The sequence below is a fragment of the Streptopelia decaocto genome (assembly GCF_964273445.1).
Source record: "Streptopelia decaocto genome assembly, chromosome: 5".
In the NCBI taxonomy this organism is placed as follows: Eukaryota; Metazoa; Chordata; class Aves; order Columbiformes; family Columbidae; genus Streptopelia; species Streptopelia decaocto.
In genome coordinates this window covers 21375945-21401523 of record NC_138659.1, presented here as the reverse complement: position 1 = coordinate 21401523, position 25579 = coordinate 21375945, and the positions used below count along the sequence as shown (strand labels likewise).

Below are 25579 nucleotides of genomic sequence, written 5' to 3'. Positions count from 1 at the left end.
CACTTAAGGTTCTTTATTATGTTAATTGCTTAAAGAAAAAGTCTTTATACATATTCAAAGAAAAAGAGAGCTAGGAGCTATCATTAACACCTGCTAAATTATCTAACTTCAGTTCTAAAATTGACATTAAACATTAAATTAAACATGAAAATAATTATCACTCTGTATTCTTCAGAAAACTACTCTTTCTGAACAGTCAAACACTGGAAAGGACACTAAATTAACATGGTCTGAAAGAATGCCTGAAGTCTCCAAGTCAACATATTTGGGGGCCATTTGCAACTTTGCTTTACCGAGTTCATTTCATTAAAGGTGAACATTTCATTTCTTCAAGTAATCCATTAGTTTGGGATAGGTCCAAAATAAATGAAGCAGAGTTCCTTTGGGGAGCAATCTCTTCAGCAGAAGCCAGACTGTGATTTACTGGGCTGCAGAATAATCTTCCAAGAGATTTGAAAGCCTGATAGCTGGGTCCATTGAAAACTAGACTTGATGACACTCCAGAAAATATACTGCCCAACACCAAGGAATATGAAGATTGGCTAAGTCTTTCCCTATTCTAATTTTGGTGAGCTGGACAAGCATATGTGATTGAACTGGAATGGAATTTAATACATCTCCTTTATAGTAGAAAGGGTTTTGAAAACAAGACAGAGGCTAGACTATTCACAAGGTGTTTGTAAGAAAAGCATAGGTATTTTCCTTAGGAGAAGTACTCTTGATAATTTTTGAAATATTATTTCATCCTCACATTTGATCTTTAAAACATAGTTATAGTTTCAGCATGAAGCAAACTTAATGATTACTGAATTAATCTTAAAGCTCAGTATTTAAGAAAAAGAAAAAAACAGCAGAATAAAGCAAAAATGTTAAAAAAAAACCCAACAAACCCAACAAACTTGTAGACCCTTTTCTACCAAAGACAATATTCAGCATATTCAGCTGAATGGTGCATTTGCCACTATGCTCATGAACCTGCAATGTATCTGAATGGCGAGCACCAGTGGCTCCATAGTAATTCATCCTGTCATTTAATTCTGATATTCAGTGAGGTTCTATGGAGCCACCGGTGCTTCCCATTCAGGTACATTGCAGGGTTCATAAAGATACCGTATTGTTAATGATCGAGCTTTGTTCTGTAAAATTCTACGATGGAAGGATAACAATCTAGTACAGAGAACTCACATTTCTCACTCATTTCCTCTTCCTACTTCCTACCAGTTTACTTGTTTGCAGCTTTTTGCCCCTTCATTTGTCTGCTTTCTCTATGTAAAAATCCTCCAAAATTTGCAGGCCATAGGAACATTTTGCGTGGTCAAATGACTGTGACACTAGGCTGAAATCATGCAAATGCACTAATCTAATTGGTTTCTAAAGTTTTTGGTCAGTTTGTTCTCTGCTTAATTATTCTTATCTAAAAGCTATTTAATTGCACCAAACATCTTGAACTCACTAGCAACCTTCTTCTGACATAAGACAATAACGTGCAACACTTTGTGAATGTATTTAAGGTTATAATATGTTCCTTAAAAGATCTGGGAACCTCCTTCATTGTAAACCAAATACAGTGACTTTTCTGTGCTTGAAATTTCTGAGAATGGAGGTTATGCTCATCACATAATAATTTGGTTTGGTCCATTTGGGAAGTACTCTCTCCCACCTGCTGTGTTCAAATTTGAACATTTTCTGTAATCAGATACCCTTTCTTTTTCATCTAGAAGCAGCCACAGACTCAGCACATTTTTTAAAGCAACTTGTAGGCAACACCTTTTTGGTGTAGTGACAACTGCTGAGGTCATCACTCTGTACTTGACAAGTTACAGAGATTCCTACCTAGCTATTCATATGCAAGAACAAGGACAACTGATGCATACCTAAATTAAAGCAAGTCTTGAAGGTAGAAATAAATGATAACAAACGAAGTGTGTGGACATTACTATTACTCTATTGCTTTCCCATATTCAAATTTCAGATTGAATGACATCTAGGTCCTCTGAAGACAGAGGAATAAAAGCATTCTGCACAGGAATGTCACTCTAATGCACCCCTATTCTAATGGCTTAGCCTGAAGTGCCCACAGAAAGCCCCACAGTTCTGGCAAACAGCCAAGTTCGACAGATTTTTGCAGAGCCTGTATACAAAAGGTAGCTAAAGGTTACTTGGACCCAGAAAGGACTGATATAATCAAAATGGAAGCGAAAATACGGCACCCAGGTCCAAAGCTCCTATCCTGAAGTCCTTAGGTCATTCCTACCTAAACCCCTATAGAAAGGGAGAGGTGATAGGATGCAGGAGGTTGACCTTGGTTAGGTAGGAAAATGGCATGGGGATCAGGACAGTACAGCTGAGTAAGCCTGTAGAGAAGTGTAGAATTTAAGATATGTCCTTCCTTTGTAGGCTGGCTAGGTCTATGTCTTTATTCATAGCTTGCTGTTTTTGTGAATCCCATTTGAAATGCTTGATTCTTCCAGGGCTTTATTTAAGGTAACCTCAGCACTTAATTCAGGGGTGAAAGGACCCTGCAAGTAAAAAGTAGGCACTGAAATCCTCTCTGTTGCATCACTGAAATTGCAATTTGAATCTGATGCTAAGGTAAAAAGAAAATGCAAGAAGAAAAAGCAGGTCCCAATGTAGCACTTCAGGTATCATCAGTAAAGACACTTTGATTATAAATCAGTGCCCAGTAAACCTATATATGAGAGCAAAGTCAAGGTCTTAATCTCTTGAGACAAACCAAAACATTTAAAAAAGCAAATATTGCACTACTGAGGCTGCAATCAAGTGACACGCATCCTCAGGCTCATTTAATGGACAATCACTACAATATATTTCAATCATTCTTCTCATTTTATTATTGGTACCTTATTTTTAGTTTAGATGAAGTCCTAGACCTTGCCCCCAATAAACACATAAACAATTCTACCAGCTGAACTGGAAAGATGGCATAGGATGGAAATCAGTACCACAAAGAAAAAGGACTCATTTAAGCCAGAACTGCTATTGAAAGAAATGTCCAAAAGACTACTATGTTGAGTATTTGACTGTTTGCTCCTTTGAAGAAGGAAACACTGCCCAGAGCAATGAGGATTACACCCAGTTAAACAAAGCACTTTTGCCTTTAAATCTACATCATCTTAGCCCATTCTTTCTCTCTAGATGTTTCTTCAGTGGTCTAAAAATCATCCAACTTTTCAGAGTAACTCCATTCCCAGGCTGAGAACTTGCCAAGAGACTACAACAGTGTGTGATATCAAGTGAAAACCTACTCAGCTTCCTAGGTGCAAGTCTACAAACATAATTTACTATTTCACTGACAAAAGCCAACCACTTCCTTTGGGTTTTGTAGTCAGTGCTGGAAACACACACTAATAGGTTCTGCAATCACATAATTAGTCTCTTTCCTCTACGCCAAGTATCAGTTTCTCATTCTGGTCTGCAGTAATTCCACGGCTCAGAGATGTAAGGCCAGAAGGGACTCTTAGATCACCTTAACTAACTCCTGTATACTTTCAGACTCAAAGACTTCTTACAGTCACCCTGTAACTAAGCCAAGTAAAGTACAAATGACATTCCCCAAAACTTTTAGGAAGGTATCTGTCCTTGGCTTGAAGATATCTAGAGATACGCCATTTTGGTAATTTGTTCTTACATTCCTAAAAATTTTCCCTACTGAAATTATCTAACTTTCTTTTCTCCTCTGCCCCCATCATTTGTCTGCAGTCAGTATATTCTTTTTCAGAAGGATATTTGCATATGCTAACAGACCAACATTTCAAGCTCTTGTCATTATTGTGGACAAGTCAAACACATTAAGTTCTCCAACTCCCAAAGTCACAATAATCATGCAGCTTTTATTTGAATAATTTCCATTTTTGCAATATTTATTTTAGTGGCTAAACACCAAGACCATATGTGATGTTTCAGTATATATTTCAAGCAACAGCAAACAGAGAAGTAACATCACATCTGTATTCTTATTCCTTTGTTTACAAATTAAGACATGCACTGCATTTTTTGCCCGTATTGCTTTCAGTGCTCATGTAGAAACTGCTTCCCTGCCTTAAGAACCAGAATCTTCGGAGGCTACTGTCTAACAAGTATTTTCAGCTTCCGCTGGCTTAAGCCAAAGCTGACACTGAAAGACACAATCCTGCCTAGTGTTCACCCCAGTATTCTCTCTTCCCTCTTTCTATCACAAGAGTTTGTGTGAAAACCAGGAAATCAATTGAGCTAAACAGGAACCTTCTCATGTTGGTTTTCAGCTTGATTAGTATCCCAGTCTGGTAAATCATGTGTCCCCGAAATTGCTTTCACTGATATAGCAGCAGATGAAGCCCACAGATGGGGACAAGCTGCTGCAGACAAAAGGTTCTTTTGTTAACACAAGCAAAGAGCTTGTATTGCAGTTGGTATTTCCTAGTTCTTTATGTCTGTCCTGCATTTTTAAATTTTTCTGGTATGTGTGTAACATTGCCTTTAGTTGCGTTATCACTGTTTACTGCTCTGCAATATCATGAGTGACAAATTTTAATATAATCCATTTTACGTTCATTTCTATATTAGCACAATTCCTGAGAAACCCTACTAAAAAGTTAATTTAGTGAAAAATCTCTGTTTATAGTAATTTCTGAAATAAGGCAGCTAGAGGTACTTATTGTTTACCAAACACGGCCTCTTTCTCCCTTTCTTTCTTTTTTTTTTTAATTCAAATATCGTATGTTGACAAAATCAGAAGCTTTATGAAGATCTTAGTCTATAAATTCTATCAGATATCACTATCAAACTTGTAATGTCCTCAAAGCACACAATCAGATGTTCAGAAATAATTATCTTTCATAGAGATTGGCTGTAATTATATTTTAATCTTTTAATACCTTATTTATTTTTGCAATCAACAGTTTAAATAAATCAGCATTGCTAGCTTTTATAACTTCTTCTTGTACCTAAATAAGACTTGTTTCATTTATTTCCTTAAAACAAATTTTCTGAGCGATTTGATAGGCTGCATATATCAAAGATAACAATGTTCTTTAACAAGCTTTTGAATAATCTAACAGACAATTCTATAATTTTGGGCAAGTCAGTAATTTATTCCATTGCATATTCATCACACTGATAGCATTGCTGCTGTGATTACCTCAGATTACTAAGACACAACATGTTAAGAGATCCATTGACTTCACTTGGAATATTCATACAAAGTTACACATATAAACTCATGGACAGCAACAAGGAAACTGTGTTTTAGCTCAGAAAGCAAAATAATTCCATCACCACTCAGTGCATAAATGGAAGCAAACAGAAACGGCAGTTCTCCATTCTCGAAACCTTTTAGCTCTTTTCAAACTTTCTCAAATTTATTTAAAAATGTTACACTACAAATTAAGATCTCTGATTTTACTTTTTCTCTGTAGGTACTCCCACAAACTATATATGCAATTACAGAGCAAAAAAAAATAGGTCTTAGAAAAACACATTAAAAATCCACTAACCCCAAGAGCATTTTTGCAATGGCTGCTGTATTTAACTGTATTTTCTGACACCAGTAGCAGTTGCATTGGGCTATAGATGATCTCTACTCAGGATGCTCAAGGAGAACAGCACCAATTGTTTGATTTGATGGTTCCCTTTCTTTGTTTGGTGCCAACAGACTGTTTTCAATGGATGTGCAGCATATAACTGGAAATTCTATATGATGAGCATATAACTATATATGTGCACATAGTTTTTACAATTACAATGAAGCTTACTTTTCTTTTGATCTACAAAGGAGTGCTGTCAACTGATGCTAGTGTTAAACAGCTTTGACATACTACAAACATAATATTTGACAGCAGGAGATTTAGCTAGTCATCCATCCAAAATAATTTGATTTTACTATCTTTTATTTTCTTGTCATAAAATATGCTTTCAGCCTGTTCTGTTTTGGCATACAGTGCACAAAGATCCACATAGCCAGGCACACAGACAGAAGGTCCTACAGGGTCTTCATGAAGAGGCCAGACTCCATACACTGTAATGTAGCGTAAAGGCCTCTGCCAATATGTAATTGACATGACATATCTTGAATTGTAACTCTGATGCAATGGATGTGGGAGTCTCTTTGATCTAAATTCTGGGCCCTATGACCATATATTACTTGAAGACATAATTTTCAGTCAGATAGAATAAATAGTAACAACAAATACAATTATTATATATTTAGAAGAAGTTCTGTCTCAAATCGGCTCAAAGCAGGCATTCAGAAGAATTCAGCAAGTTCTTAATGGTGATCTCTTAAGCAATCAGTAACAATAACCAGTCAGATCACACACAGTTGGCTGCATACTAACTGTCCAGAGTCAAGTCCAATTAAGACTAGTTACATGTTGTAAAAGCTTTCCACTTTACACTGTATGATGCAAGTATTTAGAATGTGTAAAGAACACCTACAACTGCTGACCCTCAGAGGTCTAACCTGAGGAACCACCTTGGACTCAGTGAATTCCTTAGTTTATGGCTGTGAGAACTGTCTCAAGCGACAAACGGTTTCTGTAAACACTTTTTGTGTTTCTGGGAAAAATTCCAGCTCTGTTTTGTCCCTGATGATATTTACCCGCTACAAATGGAGCTGGCTGAAATAATATTGTGTGTACATGGATTTGTACACTGGCACAGCTCATTAGAATACATAGCATTTCTAGAAGAAGTTTACAATTGCAGAATAGGCGTAGCCTCCCGTATCTTTCAAATGTGGCATTTGACGGTATTCAGCATCAGTGAAACCATTAATGTACATAGGCAGAACAAACAGGTACAACTAAACAAACACATATTGCTATAATTTTTTAAGAAATTACAGTTTACCTTTATTGAGCATGTTGGTTATTCAAATACCAGTGTGATAGGTCATTCAAATGCTTGACATAAATAAGTGGATAGCAAAAATCAATGCAATCCAGCAACCTTCCTCCCTCATATCTAGAACAATGCATGCCATTTAGCTGTAAATGCTCCTTGGGTAACTTGCATTCAGCACAACCACTAATGTGCAATAAGTCTAGTAATACACGACTGATTACTCACCTCATCAACTTGAGGATCTTGAGCCTGAGCAGCATCGGGCACTGGGGAGTCACAGTCTGGGCTATAATGCTCACAATAGTCATATGCAGCTCTGGGGTCAGCTATAATCAACAGCTGCTGTATCTCACCCTGCAGGAAAGCAAATGCAGATTAATTAACAAAAACAAAGATTGTCTATAGTTCATCAGCATTACAGGGTTTTCATTCAGAAAACAAAACTCGGCACACAGTACTTAGATTAGATGTTAACATACATAGTTATAAATAACATATCTACTTAATTTCTGCTGCTATTCTGGAAAACAACTGTTGCTCATGTGGCAAAATAATGCAAATTAATACTGAATGGACTATGTGTAAAATTCTGGCTTAAAATGCTGTCTGATTTGGAATGCAGAGGGTGGGAAGGTGTAACTCCTGCTCTGTCACTTTCATGCTGTTTGTTTACTCCTTCACTGGGAACTAGTCTAAATTCCTCAGATTTAATTCAGGGTACTTCCTATTACCAGCATGCAGCTCAGCATGCAAGTGATCAACAATATAGCTCTGAGAGTTTACATCACATCTGTACTCTCAAAGAAGGGAGAAGAGAAAATAAAAGAGACACAGTTACTGGAATAAAAATAATGAAGTAAGCACTGTGTAAATACACACTATAGAAAGTGTTGAAATAAAAATTTTAACAGCTAACAAACTTTTTTTTTTCATCTCTATTCCCATATATCATGCATAAACCCAACACCACAGTAAAGAGACCCACTATTCTGGATAAGAAAAATGGCTCTGCTGAGATCCCCTACAGAGATCTTGTGTGTTTATCATTTTCCACAGAAAGCTGTCTGGTTTCCAGTGTATTACTTAACATAGTGGTACCATTTAAAGAGCGTTAGGTAAATTCCTGCCAACATTTCCACTATAAATTTCCTCATTCAGGAGCTTCTTATGCTGTCATAAAAATAAGGTTGTTGAAAATTGGCACACGTTCTTGGTCAAAACCTATTAACTTTAATCTCTCATTATTTCTCCAAAAGGGGGAATTTTTAAGCTTTTACATACTTCTCATGTAATTTTATTTTGTTTTTACCAAAAATGGGGGCAAAGAAATAACTTTGTTAGTATACTTGTGCATGGTCTGTCTTTAAAGAGAAAATATCGTTACTGATGGAAATGTACAGTTGGGAAAATTCTCAGTTATCTCAGTACTTCCAAAATTTCTTTACATCTCTCAGAACAGTAGCCTTTAACAAATTAACAAAAAAAGGATAATATTTTCAAATAGTAAAGAATAATTTGCAATGCTCCTTCCTTTCAAAAAGAGAAGTCACAGAAAGAAGCAAAAAAACCGCTCAAACTGAAAATAATAAAACAACCTTCTGCAGTCCTACAGTATTTTTTTTACTAACTTACTTAACAGAAAATATGTTTCTTAGCATATAACGGCTATACATTACAAACCTCTTTTCTTATAGTACTCTCAACTCACTTTATAGGCTCATGTATGTCTCAAATTAATTTAGAGTTGGAATATACACATATAAAACTTAAACTTCCAGAAATACTACAAATGCCACAGTTTGTTTCCCTGCCAGTGGCTCTGGACTCTCTCTTTTATTTTCCTTAGCTCACTGATGCTTCCTGATTCAGACATCATCCTACAAAACTTGCTATACATTCAAAGAAGTCCCCCCTTTGATTCTTTGCATGACTCCCTCAAGAGTGGGAGTGCTTTGAGAGGTTTAGTACAGTCATTGTCAGCCTGGGCTACGCATCCCCCATCTCCAGTAAAGTGTTTCCAAAGCGCTCTGCCCTTCCTCTTTCAACAGCCAAATTCAAACTAAGTGAAGCAGAGGAATAAGTTTGAGAGAATTAGCAACTGAAAAAGAGATAACTCTTTTAGAGCAACCATTAGAGACAGATGTGTAGAACCCCCGTCCTCACCCTGTTGAGCTCAGGTCATTGTCTTGCTACATGCCGCTGAACACACATGGCTTTTGGAGATGCCCACACAGATCACCATGTGTGCAGTGTGCCAGCTAGTGCAAGTAATGCCAAAACTGCTCCTGAAACTACTGCTGCTTAGTATGATACGCTAAGAGAACCCAGGTTGGGGAATATTGCCAGTATTCTGGAGCTCACTTCATGCTGATCTTGAATGCCATGGAATTTTGGCACTAGGTTTTGTCGGCTTGTGTGTTTGCAAGAAGCACTCAGCATGCTGTTACCACTTGGCTTAGATGTCCGTAAATTGGTTAAAGCTGTTCCTGATCCATTGACTGCACTTCCCAGCCCCGCCTGTCTGTCTGTCATGGGTCCACATAGAGGGAGGCCCTCAGAAGTCTCACCCAGTATACAGAAATTGCTGCTGGCGATTCATGTGTGAGAACTTTACTGAGGAACTGATTGATTTTTACATTTGGTTTCTCAAACATTAATTTTTCTCTTTGTCCTTTAACATCTGCTATAAAAATATTTCCAGGAAATTATTGTTTTTCTATTTTTTAATATTATTTTTCTGTCTTTGCTAATTAGATGGCTTGAGTATTTGTACATGATGTATTGGCAGTGCTGTTCCACTAGCCAGTGAAGAGCTTTCATTTCACATAAGGTCAGTCATCTCAGCACATGAAATTCCACATATATTATTATGGATTTCATTATTGCGATTTATCATTCTAAGGTATTCGTTGGACAAATGTGCACTCTTTCTCTTTGAGAAATTTTCACAGAATTACTTCAGTCTTCACAGACACATTCTTTGATCTTAACTGCTTGACTTTGTGAGACTGAAATATAATTTTATAAAGTTCTTTGCGAATAAACTACAAATACTTAATCTGGCCATACTCCATGACCTGGTGTCATAAATTAGGCACCTGATATTCTATCTGACCAAGTTCCAAGAACTTGAAATGAAAAAATGGATAAAATGGAGCCAGGGGTTATTAACAGTTCTAATAGTTGCTCTCTAAAACAACACTGAGGTATCTAAACATGTATGCATAAAGTTATTCTTACATGAAACTTGCAGGAAAAAATGAAGTGTCACAGTATAGAATTATGAAAGCAAGAAAGGAAGAGCAAAGATGCAGAAGGAGACAAGAGAACAAAGAAAAATTTACAGATATACCTGAGCATTCTTAAAATACTCTGAAAAATGCAGAGGAAAAAAAAAAAGTACAAAAGGCAGCTTTCTGTATAGATTAGTTCTATTTCCTTGTCTATGAAATTGTCATAACCACCTTTGTTGGGAAAGGCTGCTCAGGCACTTTCACAAAGTTGATAGATGATATACAGTGTGCTATACAAGTCAAATATTTGATGTCTATGCTGAGCAGGTATTCCACCATGATTTGGTATCAAAGTTAAATGACAGTAAAACGCAGAAGCAGAGAGCTTGTGGTGAGGTATCAGACAGATCATAGAATCATAACATAGTTTGGGTTGGAAGGGACCTTCAGAGGTCATCTATTCATAGTCCAACCCCCCTGCCATGAGCAGGGACATCTTCACCCAGATCAGGTTGCTCAGAGGCCTGGCCAGCCTGGCCTTGAATGTCTCCAGGGATGGGGCATCTACCAACTCTCTGGGCACAGTCACTTTTTCATCTTGTTACTTGTAGTGATATTCACGCTTAACTTGCCCCCCAAACTGCAAAAAGCCTATTTAGCCCTTAAGAAAAGTCTGCTGCCTTACAACAATCTTTTTTATCTTGGATAATACTAAATACAATGTCTTTTAAAAAGTGTTTATCAGATATTTAACATTATTAGGGATGAGAAAGCTGAGAGCTCGGAGGTATTCAAGCATACCTAACATTAAGCATACAAGTACTGTTTTTAAGTAAAAAGGATCATTTTGGAGTCTTAATATTTAGTTTGCATCATAAATACTTTATTGAATAGAAACTAAGTTGTTGTCAAAGACAACACATAACTCACAAAGTCAATGCATAGCTGAGTGTTCAGCGCAATAAAGAATAAAAATAGTCCATGAATGTTCTAATTCCTCTCTATTTTGGGAATGTGCTCATAATTAAAATCAGCAGCTTTTGAATCAGCCTCATGCTTATATGAAAAAAGCTGCCTGAGAATCATAAAATATCTTGCTCACCAGTTATGCCTAGCATGAAAACATGGTACAGAAAGATTACTTCTGTAGCATTGTCCTAAAAGGCACTCTACAACATAAGCTACTTTGCAGAATCCTCCAAGACTATTAAAATGAGTTAATTAGGTGTGAGGCAACATTTACTTCTTTGTGGCATACCACAGCACATGTGGAGAACCAGGCTGCATAGCTACAAGGAGAATATGCTCAGATGAGTTGAATGCCCACCTACTGGAACAGCAGCACAGGCATTCCCTCCCACCAACTGTTCTACAGTCAGGAACAGTCCAGCAAAGAATGAGAAGCGTGTGATGAGCTCAGTCATTGAAAATTCCTCTGTGAATCTCACAGACATCCCACAGTGACATTCTAGAATAAGAAAGTTTATGTGGATGTACCCTTCCAGGATCTGTTGAAAAACACACCTCATGAAGTAGTAATGCACAAAGTGGGGTATCTGCACTGAAAATACCGCCAGTTTGCAATACTGAAAAAAAGCATTGACTAACAAGAAAAGGAAATGAAGACGAAATTTGCAGGAAAGCAGTAGCCTACCAAGTCCTCTTTCCGATGTTACTGACTTTCTCTTGATGTAATTATTGCTTTAGTCAGCCTCATGGTAGTAATCGCTATATCTGATTCCACCTTTTTGGAGCTTTTCTTAGTTTACACAGCAGAAATTGGAATAAGGAAAATCTTTGGTTAGATATAGTGTCAGATTTTTTCAATGATGTAGATCATTGAGGGTCTGAGACGGAAAGGAATTATTTTATCATTATAAGCAATAAATGTTAATAGTTGCTTATTCTCTTAATTGTGACTTCATAAAAAGTCTTAAGTACTATCTCTCTTCTTGAAACATTATCTTTTACTTTTAACTATGCAATCTTACTAATGCTTTCTAAATATGATGTACTATAAAAGTACAACCATAAAATAGTCCATTTATAGTCTATTCATGAGCTAGAAGTTTCTATCACTGATAAAAGACATTTCTACTATCACCTGCCAGCATTGTCAAAAAGGCAAAAGTATGAATCCTTACAAGGTTGTAAGGGCACTACATGAAGGAATCAGTGCTGAAGTAATTGTTTTTTTCCTGTAGTTAAAATGTTATGGTCTAGCTCCCCAGTTCTACAAGAACCTCTAACAGTTCAGTTGTAACGACAGATTTTTGGGATGTCTCTTTCAAAAGGATCTTAATAAAACAATAACCCTGCCAGGTGAAAGTGACCTGTCTCCAGGGACTAGCAGGTAAGAATTACTTGAGAAGCTCTGAAGGACCCTTTCCACAGAAGAAAACTTCACAAATTATCCAAAACATCTAAACAAACAAATCCAAGTAATCTTTCTAGTTGCACAATTAGGATGCTACATAACAACATGACTGGACCAGAGTTGAGAATTCATGTTGTAGTTTCCTATTGTAAAATAATAATAATAGATTTTCTATAATGATTTCATTAGGAGAAAGCTTATCGTTCTTTTTCCAGCCTGACCAAAACAAACAAACAAACAAAAAAAACCCCAACCAAATAAAACAAACAAACAAACAAAAAACCCCACCAAAACCCAACCAACCAACCAAAAAAAACCTAATGAAAAATTATGCAGCAATTACTTAAATGTCTAATTTATATATTAGATGTTTAGAAAGACTTTCCACAACTAGAGTGGGAGGGTTAGAACCAGCAAAATATCATCCTTCTGATTAATGTTCTGGATAAAATGAGTACTATTTCTGTGCTTATAAGAATAAATAGATTTTGAAAGATGGCCACCTCATTGGTGATAAAAGCATAACAAAACTAGTGCTAGAGACTGTATCAACTCAGGAGAACAACATCAATATCTTCCATTTCCATATGACGGCTGAAGCCTAAGAATTACAGAGTGGACTTTTCTTCAGTAAATCAGCAGAAACCCTAACCCGCCTATATGTGCTAACTTTCTCTAATTAGTTATGTGACAGTACAACTATAAACTCCAAAGAAGAGAAGTCTAGACAGCCTGGATATTGTTACTATAGAATATAGAAAAACCTGCTGCAGAATTCATTTATTCTTCCTGCAACGATCTGAGGGATTGAAGAATTCCAGGGGCCTTTAATATAATATTCCATAACCCAGGCCCATTGCATAATATAGCTAGAGAAAGATATTTAGAGCCTGCCAGACTGAAGCACTGTAAAAGCAATAAATTGTGAAAGCAGAATTCAATTCTGTACAGGTCAAAGTTTCCACAGAAATCAATGTCTTCTTGATTCTTTGAAACTCCATGGTTATAGGACTATATATTCAGCTTGGTTAAGAAATAGGTTGATATACCAATTATCATTTTTAACCTTCAGAAAATAGCTGTTCACATACCAAAGTCTACTGCAAATCTTGGCTGAGAGATTAGATGTTGTTACAAGGCCTGTGTATACAGCACATGTACATAACCCAGATGTGCGCACACACACACACGTGACCAAGGATATCCTATTTTCTTGATAAAAGATCTGCAAATCTGTTACATTGTCATTTATGAAACCTCATTTACAGACGTTTTTTAAAACTTAAACATATTACACATAATATTAAATGAGGTGATAATAAATCCTGTCTGTAAAATTTGCTGGAGATGATGTAACAGGCAGCATTTTTGAGTCCAGGCTGTTAATTTTAAATGTAATTACAGACAGTTTAGTTAAGTGATCATTCCTTTGTTTCTTGGGAACATTCCTTGAAAATGAAGTTGAACTCGAACAAATTACCAGACCTTTGCTTTCTTTTACTCCCTCCTTTCTGCTTTCAAAAATATGGAAAGGAAAGAAGGAAAACAGAATTATTTACTTTTGTTCATCAAGCATAAGTTTGGAAATACTATAAAAAATAGCAAATACCAAATCACCATTCTTTCATACAAATTAAAAACAAAATCAAAATAAACAAAAAAAAACCACCCACCAAAAAAAACCCAACTATCTAAACAGGAAGCTTTTGTAAAAAAAAAAAAAAAAAAAAGCTGCTTTTTTATTAGATGACTCTGTTTGCTTTGCTTTTATTTATTTTTTTTTCTTTTTTTTTTTTTTTTTTTCCCTCCTTGTGCTGGAAATTGGCCACTCTGGTGTTGATAGCTAGAAAGCTGGTTCTGAATATACTTGCCTGGAACCTATTGCATTTTTTTGTTTCTGTCCCATTTATGTTAAACATTACTTTTTAGTCTGACTGACAGAAAACATTTAGTGGGTCACTAGCCATTACTGAAGGTGACATATAACCGGAATAATTTTGGCTATGTCCACACTAGCAAGTAGTGCAGCTCAACAGGACAGCGTGAAACAGAGGGTACTGATGACACATCATTCACACTACCTGCCTTTGGGGGAGCTTTACTTTGGCCTAGCTTCTACTTAAGCCATACAGCAATTGTGGTCAGCCAGTAAAAGCTCTACCCATCCTGTTACTGCTGCCTCTTCAGGGAGTGTGCGCACCAACGAACAGCCGTGCTGCACTTGCGCTCTCAGATCTCCCATGCTCACAGATGTGTGAAGGATGGTTACTCAGCTGAAGTGATCTGTAGGTTAAATCATATTGCTGTCAAGGTACTATCACTCTATCTTCAACTGCTCTTTCAGGTTATTTAAAGGAAAGCTATATTGTACATAAGTGTACAAATACTTGTTTTTCATGAAAATGAGTTAATGCATAGTATCAAAATCTAAACCCTTTATTAACATGGATTTCTGCAAGGATTTAATCTCATAAACTGTGTGCAGTTAAAGCTTTCATTGGCTTTAAATCAGACTTGTAGACATCAGATTATGTCTTGTTATACTCATTTACAGCACAGTGCCTAAAAAATAATTTTTGTATTGGTCTGACATGTGGGGAGTTTGGGAGGAAAAAAGGGTCTATAGGGAAATAACTGCATAAAGAGTCTGCTAGTTATTAACTTATTATAAAATACTTATAAAAAACTATTGTATTGTTCACACCAACAGTACTAAATGAGGAGTGACAAATCCTTAAAGCTGGCAAAGAATAAAAAGATCCCTGCTATTTATCAAATATTTATGCTACAAACATATTTGAATGGATACAATTCAAAATTCTTTTACTAGGTGCCATGTACCAGCATCTGACTATTTTTTACCTTTACAAAAGAAAAAAAAAAAGTATGCTATTTTAGGAATTCTCTTGTTTGCAGTAAGCACTTACAAACCAGCCCTTGTTGCGCTATGTATTTGAAAAACAGAAGAGATTAATTTCAAATGACACATGTAAGAGCTTGGGTTATACTGTGTCAGTCTTTCATAAATAAGCATTTATAAATTAGTCTCACATTTGTCAATAGATCCACTTCCATGAGCAAGTGCTTACCAGAGTAAGTGAAGGTCTCATAATTCGGCAGTTAGTAATTACACAGTTTCTAGATAGCATTATTTTATTATTTTAAGACACATTCAAAACTTATAATTTGCTTCTCAAGCATTTGTATGCACCTGATACTTACTGCTTGCTTGTATTCAAGATATTGTATGTGATATTATTTTGATTTCCATATTAATTGAGCACAATGTAATAAAATCTCAGATTAGCACTTAAATTCAGGAATGAATAGCAGGCAACTCCAAATTAGAATTTCCTCATAGGAAACACGTAACCTCCCCCAGCATTTGGAAAATACTTCAGATTATTTTTATCCTGCTTGTAAAGCTAAACCAGAAGATCTTTCTGAGAACATTCCTAAAATATGCCTCTTAGTGTTAGCACCAGTGGGTAAACTCACCAAGGAGTATTATGTTTGTTGAATATACAAAAACAGCAAATTAGGTAAGTCATTTTTCATGCTCTTAGGACACCAGTCAGCCCTTTCCTTCTTTCAGTGGTGATCTACCTGATCTCTGTACACTCAGCATGGTTACTTACTGAGAAATTATTGATCATCAGCATAGGAAAGTTATATCAAAGCATCCATGTTAAACCAGCAAAGGTCGGATAACTGGCCAGAAAACAGAAGTTAACATTAGGAATAGAAAAAAAAAATACAAGGAAATTGCCAAGAATTTAATTTCATTAAATTTTGTTATAGTACTAATTTTAAATGATACTATTAGAAGCAAAGAATATTTAATCCACTGTGATGTAACACTGTTTTAAAAAAGTGTGCAATATTCCTCATAGGAGCCATATTTGCTCCTAGGATTCTAAATGAGTGTTCCATGCAAATATGTTAGAGCAATATGACTGAAGAAGTAATTTCTTTTTGTTCTCAGTGAGTCTCAGCTGGAATTGAGGTAATGACTTGTCACATCAATGTAGGAGATTTCAGTAAAAATTTGACAGAGGATTACCAGCTTCCTTTTTAATTCTTCAACACATGACAAAATCCCGCAGATAAAAGTATTTTTTTAAGTCATTCCAGCAAATTCTGTTAGTTATTTCCTCATGTCCATGCTTGACTTCAAGAAAAATGTAGGGTTATTTTTTGAGTTTCTTCAATTAATCTACCAATTTCAATTTTCTAAGTATGTCTTCAGCCAACCTTACTGACTCTTCCAAGAGTTGCTAATCAAAAAAATCATTGCATCCCACCACATCACTTTGCAGCTGTTATTCATCTATAGGGCTTGAAAGAGTGGAGGCAATTGTATAACCAACTGCAAAGGTAGAGATGGAGGAAACTATCACTGAGGAGGAATGTCTAGAGTAGGAATTATTTTCCCTTAAAATAGTTACTCTTTGTCATGACTCAAAGTTTAATCTTTCTTTCTGAGTGGCTAATAACCTTTGTGATGGAAGAATGGCATAGCTGGAAATTTTCAGAACTGTCATTTTATTTGCCCCTTAGATATCCTACGCTCCTTCTGTATTCCCAAGGGAATGGTGTTAACCGCTCTTTAACAAAAAATTTTTTGCAGAATTTGAAATTTAAAACTACTTAAAATATAGAGGACAGATATAACATCATAGTAGTAGTTAACTTCAGAGATTAAAGACCCCTAGCATGCTTCCATTTTACTCATTGTTACTTAATGCAAATGATTAAAATAAATATCTCCCTTTATGCACATATCATCAACCACTGTAGTTATTTTCAAACTGCTATGTACAATCATTTCAGCAATTCTGAAACTTCAGTCAGGTGTTTCATTTAGCAATTGCACTGAGTAAACCAAACCAAACACCAATGCTTAGTTACTGTGCACTTCTCTCCTTGACATCTGTTTAAACGCTTACAAACTTTGCAAGAATAAGCCAGGGCCTGTTACCTTAGTTTCTATTAGAATCTAAAATGACTTTTAAAACACTAACAAAATATCAGTTTATCTACTTTTATTGGGGTTTTTTGCTGAATTTTTTAGTCTTATGTATATTGACACTGCACATATTTTGACAATTTATTGCCAAATACACATATTATGGGACTTGGTTTCTGACTTAAGAAAAAAATACAAATGAAAGTAATTAATTATCCCATGTGGAGACCAAAAATCCTTTTCCCACTCTAGATAAGGCATTTGTGGAATTCATCTTCAAAGGGAAAATAATGTCCCTCAGATGTACAAACTGTATCGGGGACTACAGGTAACTGCAGGACTACAGGCTGTGAATAACAAATGTATCATACTGGCTGGCCCATTACATCATCTCAGAAATGTCCCCATTTCATCAGGTCCATGGAAATGAAAGATAACAATGCCACAGTGTTACACTCAAAATTTGGTTTTCCTCTCTTGATACCATGCAGCTTCTCAAGCTGCTTAAATCTAGGATTACAACTCTGGACACTTATGGAGCACAGATGTTCTGTATATGAAGTGAGTTAACTACGGATCTGTATTTTCTTGTTTTTCAGTTTTAATTTAAATTTGATGGTCTTGATTGTTGTATAACAATATTATAAAAGAAACTCAATCGTGTAGATTTAGAGAAGCTTCATTATTAGCCTGCAAAAATAATCATTGACATAAGGATTCTACCTAGAAAGGCCTCATGATTGGCAGCCACATACTTCCTTAGAGGCATTTTACCCTTCCTATATGTACTTCTTGGCCAGTAAATGATGGAAACATATATGTCCTTATTGCCAAAATATGTTCCAGTTACTGGAAAGAGTAATAAGTGGGATAAACAATATGATGGATTCGTATTACACAGAAGACTTTCCAGATCCTTCTCTCCCTCTCTCAAATACTGTTAGCATGCACAAATATCTATAAACGTTTAAGAAAGGCAGAAATAAAATGATTCAGTATCATACTACTCAACTTTCCCAGATTAATTCTCCTAAATATCTCGGGTATCTCTATATTAGGCAGAAAGACAAAAAAAGCAAGCCCCTTCCAGATACAATATAATCTAAAGGACAGAAAAATGCATCACATCTTCCAACAGCAGAGACATTTCCCTGTTTTAATTCTATTTTATTTCAGCCTATACTAACAATACATTGTATCAGCTTTTACCCTAAAAAAAAATCACTCAGATTTGTATTAAGCACTTCACTCAATGCAAATCACTCAATTCTATTTGTTCAGTATTGATTTTTACCTCAAAAACTTCTTCATCCAGAATCCTGGTTCCAAAGACAGTGATGCCATTGGTGTCCACAACTGTTCTGTCACTTCTTTCAAGTGGTTTTGTAGTTTTTTTGTTACAGTCAACAATCATCGTAACACTTTTTTTCTCCACACTAATAGCTACTCGATGCCACCTATTAAAACAAACAAACACAAATGTAATTTTACTGTAATTTATGTTTTTAAAACTAGGTCATTGTGTTCCTAGCAAGATAGATTGTGCACCAGTCCAGTCACCAATAAAATTTTAAATGTCTCCATTTATTTCCTTCTCTCATATGTACACAAATGCATACGTTTTGTTTATCCACTATGTATCTTCTGTCCCTTAGTACAAAGGAATCTGATCTATAGCTCATTGTGAATATCCTATAAAAGATGAAGCTCAAGCTGATCTTCTCAGACACTTTACCCAGAGAACATTATAAAGCTCAAATTAGAAGTGAGTGGACTGTTTACATTTTATTAGATTGAATGATCTGACAGTGGATTTTATTTTCATGAATGTATTTGGTTTCCAATTTACTTGTGCAAATATATTTAATCAATCATCAAAATTTTACCATGTTCTTTTGCTTATTTGGATGTGTCCCATAGCTATAGAGATTCTTCAAATATGTACAACAGTTCCAACACAGATGCTTTTCCAGATATAAACACTTATAAATGCTGCCAATATTCCTGCAACAATAGCTTTGCCTACCTAAATATTCACCAAAAAGTGAACAAAGTGATTCAGAATACTGACAAATGATTTTAAAGACATTTGAGAACAAAGTTTTGTACAATTTGCCCAATTATAGTATGGTCTTTATGAGACTTTATTATCATGACCGACCACATTAGTTTAGTGAGCCTCTCTGCTATGACAACTTAAATGTCTAAGGGCAAGAGCAGGCCACTCTGTAATCTGGCATGGAGCAAAACATCACAGAATCTTTGACAGACCAGGGCAAAAAGTGTCAAAGTATGTCATATTAGTAACTATTATGAGGAAGGCTGGAATCAAATTATTTTAGTTGGCACTTGTGGCACTAAGGTTGTCTAAATAAGAGAGACAGCTTAGATCGTTGTTACGAAGATCTTCTGCATATGAAAAGGAACACCTCGAAGCTAATGGAATCTGACTGCTAAACAGTATCACTGAGCCAGAACTTTAATTCCATGTTTTCTCTGGAACGCGGTTAAACGTTATCATTATAAAAGCAAACTGCCCATGCATCCTCAGGCACATTACACTGTTTACACTTTTTAAATATATGTCATTTAGAGATGAAGATTGTTGTCATAAGATCCTTCATCAAATAGCTGAGTCAGAAGAAAATTGTTGGTCTATTTTTTGAAAGTATGTAGAAGCTGAATCCATGAAAACATAGCTCACTGGGAATATGATTGACTCCAGTTGATTTAGAAGTTGTGTAGTCTCACTGCAGGAAACTCTACCAAAACAAGTTAATCTTGATTTCTTAATTTTTAGCAGCTTCTCAGCTGTTTGGGTGAAATTCTGAAATCCATGTCAAAGCTTTATTATTTAGAGGAAGTCAATGAAAAAAAAGTTTGCTGCCTTGTTTTATCACACCTTCTTCTAGGCAAACACGTCAGGTTTTAGTTTCATGGTATAATTCTATTATCTGGTTATACAGGGGCTAGAAGACAATTACTTTTTCTTTATTCTTTATTTATTTATAAACATATTTCATTATAGTTGAATTTTTGCCCTTCCTTCTCTACTGATTTGTTTTCTTTTGTTTTAATAACATTTCATTCTATGTATCTCTGAAGACTGTGGCTGCTCTTCCTGGACTGCAACACAACAAATGAAAAGCCTTTGAAAGAATGAAAGTCCATTTGTAAGCACTAGAATGACATTCCAGGAGTGCAGCACTTCAGATGAAATGTCCAGCTTATTCTTCCCTGATTTCCTTACGTATAGACATCTCAAACCATCTTATTTTATCTGCTGTTTTCATTCAGGATAGGAGAAAGTCTATGCTGTCTTGTCAGCTTGTCTTCACTCTACCTATCACCTTCAAGTGGAAAAGACAGCCCTTCTAGAGAGACTGTTCCTTGAGTCTCTTTGAAAACAGTTTCTATTGCACAGGAAGAATCTTCAGAGGTTTAGTTTTGGTGGGTTTAACTTCTATGAGTATTTCTTCATTCTTGATTTATAGAAATGGCAAATAAGAAAGGTGGTTCCGCTTTATTTGTAGCTGTATACACCATTTGAAGGTGGAACTGAATTCTGCTGCAAAGGTTCTCAGATTTTGTACCACAGCAGTCCAACTAGCTGGAAATTGTGTTACTGATTTATTTAAATATGTAAGATAACACTTTGTAGATACTATAATCACCTATAGAGTGGTCTGTGGTATTACTTTTAATCTTAATATTTTACACTTACTTGCCATCAGCAATGTTGACTGTTCTGAAAAGAGGGTAGTCTTCTGGGGCAGGTTTTCCATTCTGGTCTTCAAACAGGAAGACGGGGGATCTACCAACTTCAACACCTACTTGCTGAATGCCTTGCTCATTGTAGATAGACAGAAGGAAGGACTGGATACCCTTTTTAGGTTTTACTGTCATTAATACTGAAAAATCTTCTGGAAAATCACCACCTGTAAACAAAGTGATAGATACAGTAACAAATTCAGAAAAGATGAAACCATTCTTTAAAGGTTTACATTATTCCATAAGCACAGAGGATACCTCATGCAAACTGTTGGGTCTTTTAATTCTCCAAAATGAATACATAAAAAAATTACACTTCGAACATTTTTAATCTTTTTTTTTCTTTCTGAAAGATATCTCTTAATGGTTCATAAAAACACGACTTGTTAGTCTATTGTGAATGTATGTAATAATACAATATATGCAAGAACAATGATACTTTCACATTCATTACTTTTTTCTATCCATCTTCTTTTTTGCAATCTTCTAATTTAAAAGCGTGCACTGCAATTTCACTCAACGAAATAAGTATACATATTATAGCAAATATGTTCCCAGGCACTTCATCTCCCTTGCTAACCATTTGTTTTAGTTTCTCACAATAAATACTGGAGTCTTTCTAGAATAATATCATACATACCATTGAAAATACAGAACTAGTTCTACTTAATAGAAGCCTTAGGCAAAATCAAAAAACATTTAATTTTCATTTACTCCCTGATACTTTCTCTTTGAAGTAGACATTTTATATCATTTTTTTAAACATTTACAACTAAAATTAAACAAAATTAAAAGTCGATACAGCTTGTTTACAAAGGAAGGACTGAGGTCTGCACTCAGTACTGTTCCTGTTGAATCTGTCAGTAAATCTGCCTTTCACTTGACGTGAAAGTCTATTAGGCTTTATAACAAATGAAGTGTAATACTGAGATTATAAAATTCAGAATATACATTGGATCCACGTGGCTTCAGCTGCAATTTGAGATACAAGAAATAGAGAGATTAGAATCTGATTGTAATGCTGGCAATGAATATGCCTGCAACTTTGTGTGCATGACAGTGGGTATAATGTTCTTAAATATTTTAATAATATAATACAATCAATTTTAATAAAATAATATGTTAGATTTTTGTAATGAAGAAAAGTATGTAAGACTTCAACATCAAAAGCTGACTTAGGAATTGCTTCTTCCAATGGAGAAAATATAAAATTGTTTCCAAGACAGGTCTTATGGGAAAACCCTTCCAGGATTCTACAGTCTTCCATGAAGACAAGCTACTGATGCCATTGACTGTTTAGTTACAACATGAAAACAAAATGCATTAAATCTTATTCATTTTTTAAATTACATACTAGCCTTCTAAACCAGAAAATCCCTTCTCTCACACTTATTATATTGTCTGCTGTCATGTTGTTTTATGTGCTTTCCACCATTTTTTAAACTTTTTTTTTTGTAGATTGTCAAAAGACTGTAGTAATCTAGTCCACTTGTGGGCTTGTTTTGATTTCTTATTTTGAAGGGATCAAAGCTCAATAAATAGGAAGCTTTTAATTTACTCTGGTAAGCCTTTGGTTAAGCTTTTTAATGACAAAGCAAAGCTGCGAGGTCACAAATTAAACTGAAAGTTATACCTTTTAACGTCAGAGTAAAAAAATGACCAAAAAAACAAAAAGAAAGGGAAAAGATGACTGTCAACAGAGCCCAAATAAATTATTCTAAAAGCACTGAACACTTGCCCTGTCTGCCTTGTTAATCTGGAAGATATGTTGAAAATGTTTAAGGCAGGTGACTCTAATTCACATAGTCCCAGCATGTGCTCTTTAAACAGACAACATCCTAGGAAAAAAAACAAACTATGAGCTTTCTAAGAAAGGTGACTGAAAATGAGTCATGTGCCTCACTTCTGTAGTTTCCTGTTGTCACTGCTATGGCACAATATTCCCAAATCTTTTATCTTACACTTACACCATGTAATTATAAGTAAATTTCTTCCAAACAGAGTTTTGACTCAAAGTCAAAAAAATGAATGACATTCTAACAGGTAAAACTTTATGTATTGCGGGTACATATAGTTCTAGTACACACATCTGGAATAGTTACCAAAATCTTCTCAACCACTTTTAAATTTCTTGTTTATTGATGTGGTTCTGTTTGAACAATAACTAAAAATAACAATTGGAAGGAAAATCACTAGAAAAATCTTTGTATATTTCTGGGTTGCCATTCCTGTCATTCCTATATGCTTTTGTAAAGATAACTAAGAGCATATAAATGAATAGGACAACAAAAATCTAAGCAGTTACCTTTACAATTATATAATGCTTTTCAGTCAGTGAAATCAATGCCGATGATATTCTGAGAAGCTGGTAAATATTATTAGATCCATTTTTTAAAGGATAGATATATTGATGACCCCAGCTTTTGCCACTCATAGGTCCCTTTGAGCTACAGTAGCTAAGAGATTCATCTATTTCCCAATGAGTCATAAGAGTTAGATGAAAGCAAGCACAGGATGCATTTCAACTCGTGTTTAGCTAAAATGATGTTTCACAACTCAGTTTTATCTTGGATATCTTCTGTAGTAATTCCACTACTATAGAACACTAAGAAAAGGGGACATGATCCCTCAAGTATCTTTAAGAATAATCTCTGAAAAAGAATGATTTCTTGTGGTGGGGAGAGGGTGCCTATTCTGCAAGATTCAAATGGAAGTAATTACCATAATCACCTCCAAAAACCTATTTCTAGGTTCTTTAATGAAGTAGAGGATAACGTGACATTTTCCTGTATTAAGCAAAGTTTTGTGGTGGTTTCTTCTTATACTGCGAGCAATGCTTTTTATTTGTTTCCTGCACACAGAAGTGTTGCAACAGATTGGTAAAACCAAGCAAACTCATTCCAATTGTAAAGCAGAAACTGAAAGCATTAATAAGAAGAGTACCTAAATTAAGGCAGTCAAAGGCTACCGAAATTTAGATGTCAGCCAACAACATGAGGCAGTTACTTGTTCTGGCATTGAAGAATCATATAAATAGTTATTACTGCAGCTGCCAGATCCTCTCTTCATGCTACAATTTGATTCATGAATAAGTGCAAGTCAACCTAAGCTCTCAGACTTCCAGTTCTAGACTCTCAAGCTTTGATTTAGCAGAAGGTGCTCGTACTGTTCTAAACTTCAAAAAATATCAGGTATTCCAAGTTAGTTTAATCTTATGTCTAGTTGTATTTGAATGCTCATTTAAGGTTTTTTGTTGGACCACTTGGCTTCAATGACACACATTGTAAAACTCAGAATATGAAGGTGTCAACTTATTATATTGTACAACTTGTGCAGTTTCTCAATAAAATGGATTTTTTTTTTCATTTTCTAAAGAAAGAGCAGCCCATATTCTGCTAACCTTACTTAGTTGAAGTAGTAATGGATTATACAAATAGTCACATTAATATCAGCAAGACATCGTAGACTGTAATATGTGATTCAGTGAACGATATTTTCAGCTGGATAGCTCTGTTATCTATATGCAACTTAGTTGAGAGGATATGCTAAAATCTGAAGAACTGTGCCATAAAAATAAAACTAATATTATATCTGTAGTGAATTTTGCTTTTATTTTATCCATGAATAAAAAAATTAAACTGATGAGTTAAGTGAACATCTAAGTTATGCTTGAACTGTGTATAGCTGTTTCCTGTGTTGCTCTTGAAATGCATTTTACTACAAAATACTGTGTGTTTCCCCCTTCTATAGATCTTGGATTATATCTATATGATTGGTACTTTGAAAGAGAAAAAAATAACTTTTTTCTTTGCCAACGTCTAATCTGCATGTTTAGAGACACTCATTCAAACTCTGCATGATGTATCAAAGCAAAAAACTTAAAACGTTCCATGATTTTGGTTTTTAACACTCTTACTATTTTCCTCAACGGTTCGCATCAAGTGACAAGTGACAGCAAAATAATGGAATGAAAGTCTCTCCTTAACATCCAAAGAAACTTTTCCAAAATGCAATGATTTCATTTTAGAGAAATTTGAGATAAGATGGAATCACATTACCTGCTATCCACAACTAGCCTTACTTAGTGTGCAAAATAGCCAGATACTTTTAGGTAATTCTTACCAGATGGCACTTCTGGGAATGATTTTGCAATGGCCAACCACAACTCCTTTCTCCCACTGCTGCATTACTCCAGGAAGCACTGCATTTAAACGGACTACTGAAACTGGAAGAAACTTGCGAAAGCCACCAAATAAGCTTTCCATCAGATAGCAGCATGAAAGAACAGGTAATATGACTTACAGGCAAATTCTGCCAGTGACACAGAATTTGATGAAGAGCTTTATAACAGAAACCAATAAAAGCTGATTCATTCAGTGGATAAAGAGC

At 35.3% G+C, this 25579-nt stretch overlaps 1 protein-coding gene across 5 annotated transcripts in view; it reads right to left on the bottom strand.

The window, feature by feature from the left end:
• COL11A1 (collagen type XI alpha 1 chain) overlaps positions 1-25579 on the bottom strand; it is a 148088-nt gene that overhangs the window by 104601 nt on the left and 17908 nt on the right. For all 5 annotated transcript variants that reach the window (XM_082053671.1, XM_082053672.1, XM_082053673.1 and 2 more), the window contains exons 3-5: positions 21144-21357; positions 18714-18876; positions 7066-7194 (exon numbers count right to left, since the gene is read on the bottom strand). In XM_082053671.1, the coding sequence (XP_081909797.1) occupies positions 7066-7194; positions 18714-18876; positions 21144-21357 (506 nt within the window). The remainder of the gene's footprint in view (positions 1-7065; positions 7195-18713; positions 18877-21143; positions 21358-25579) is intronic.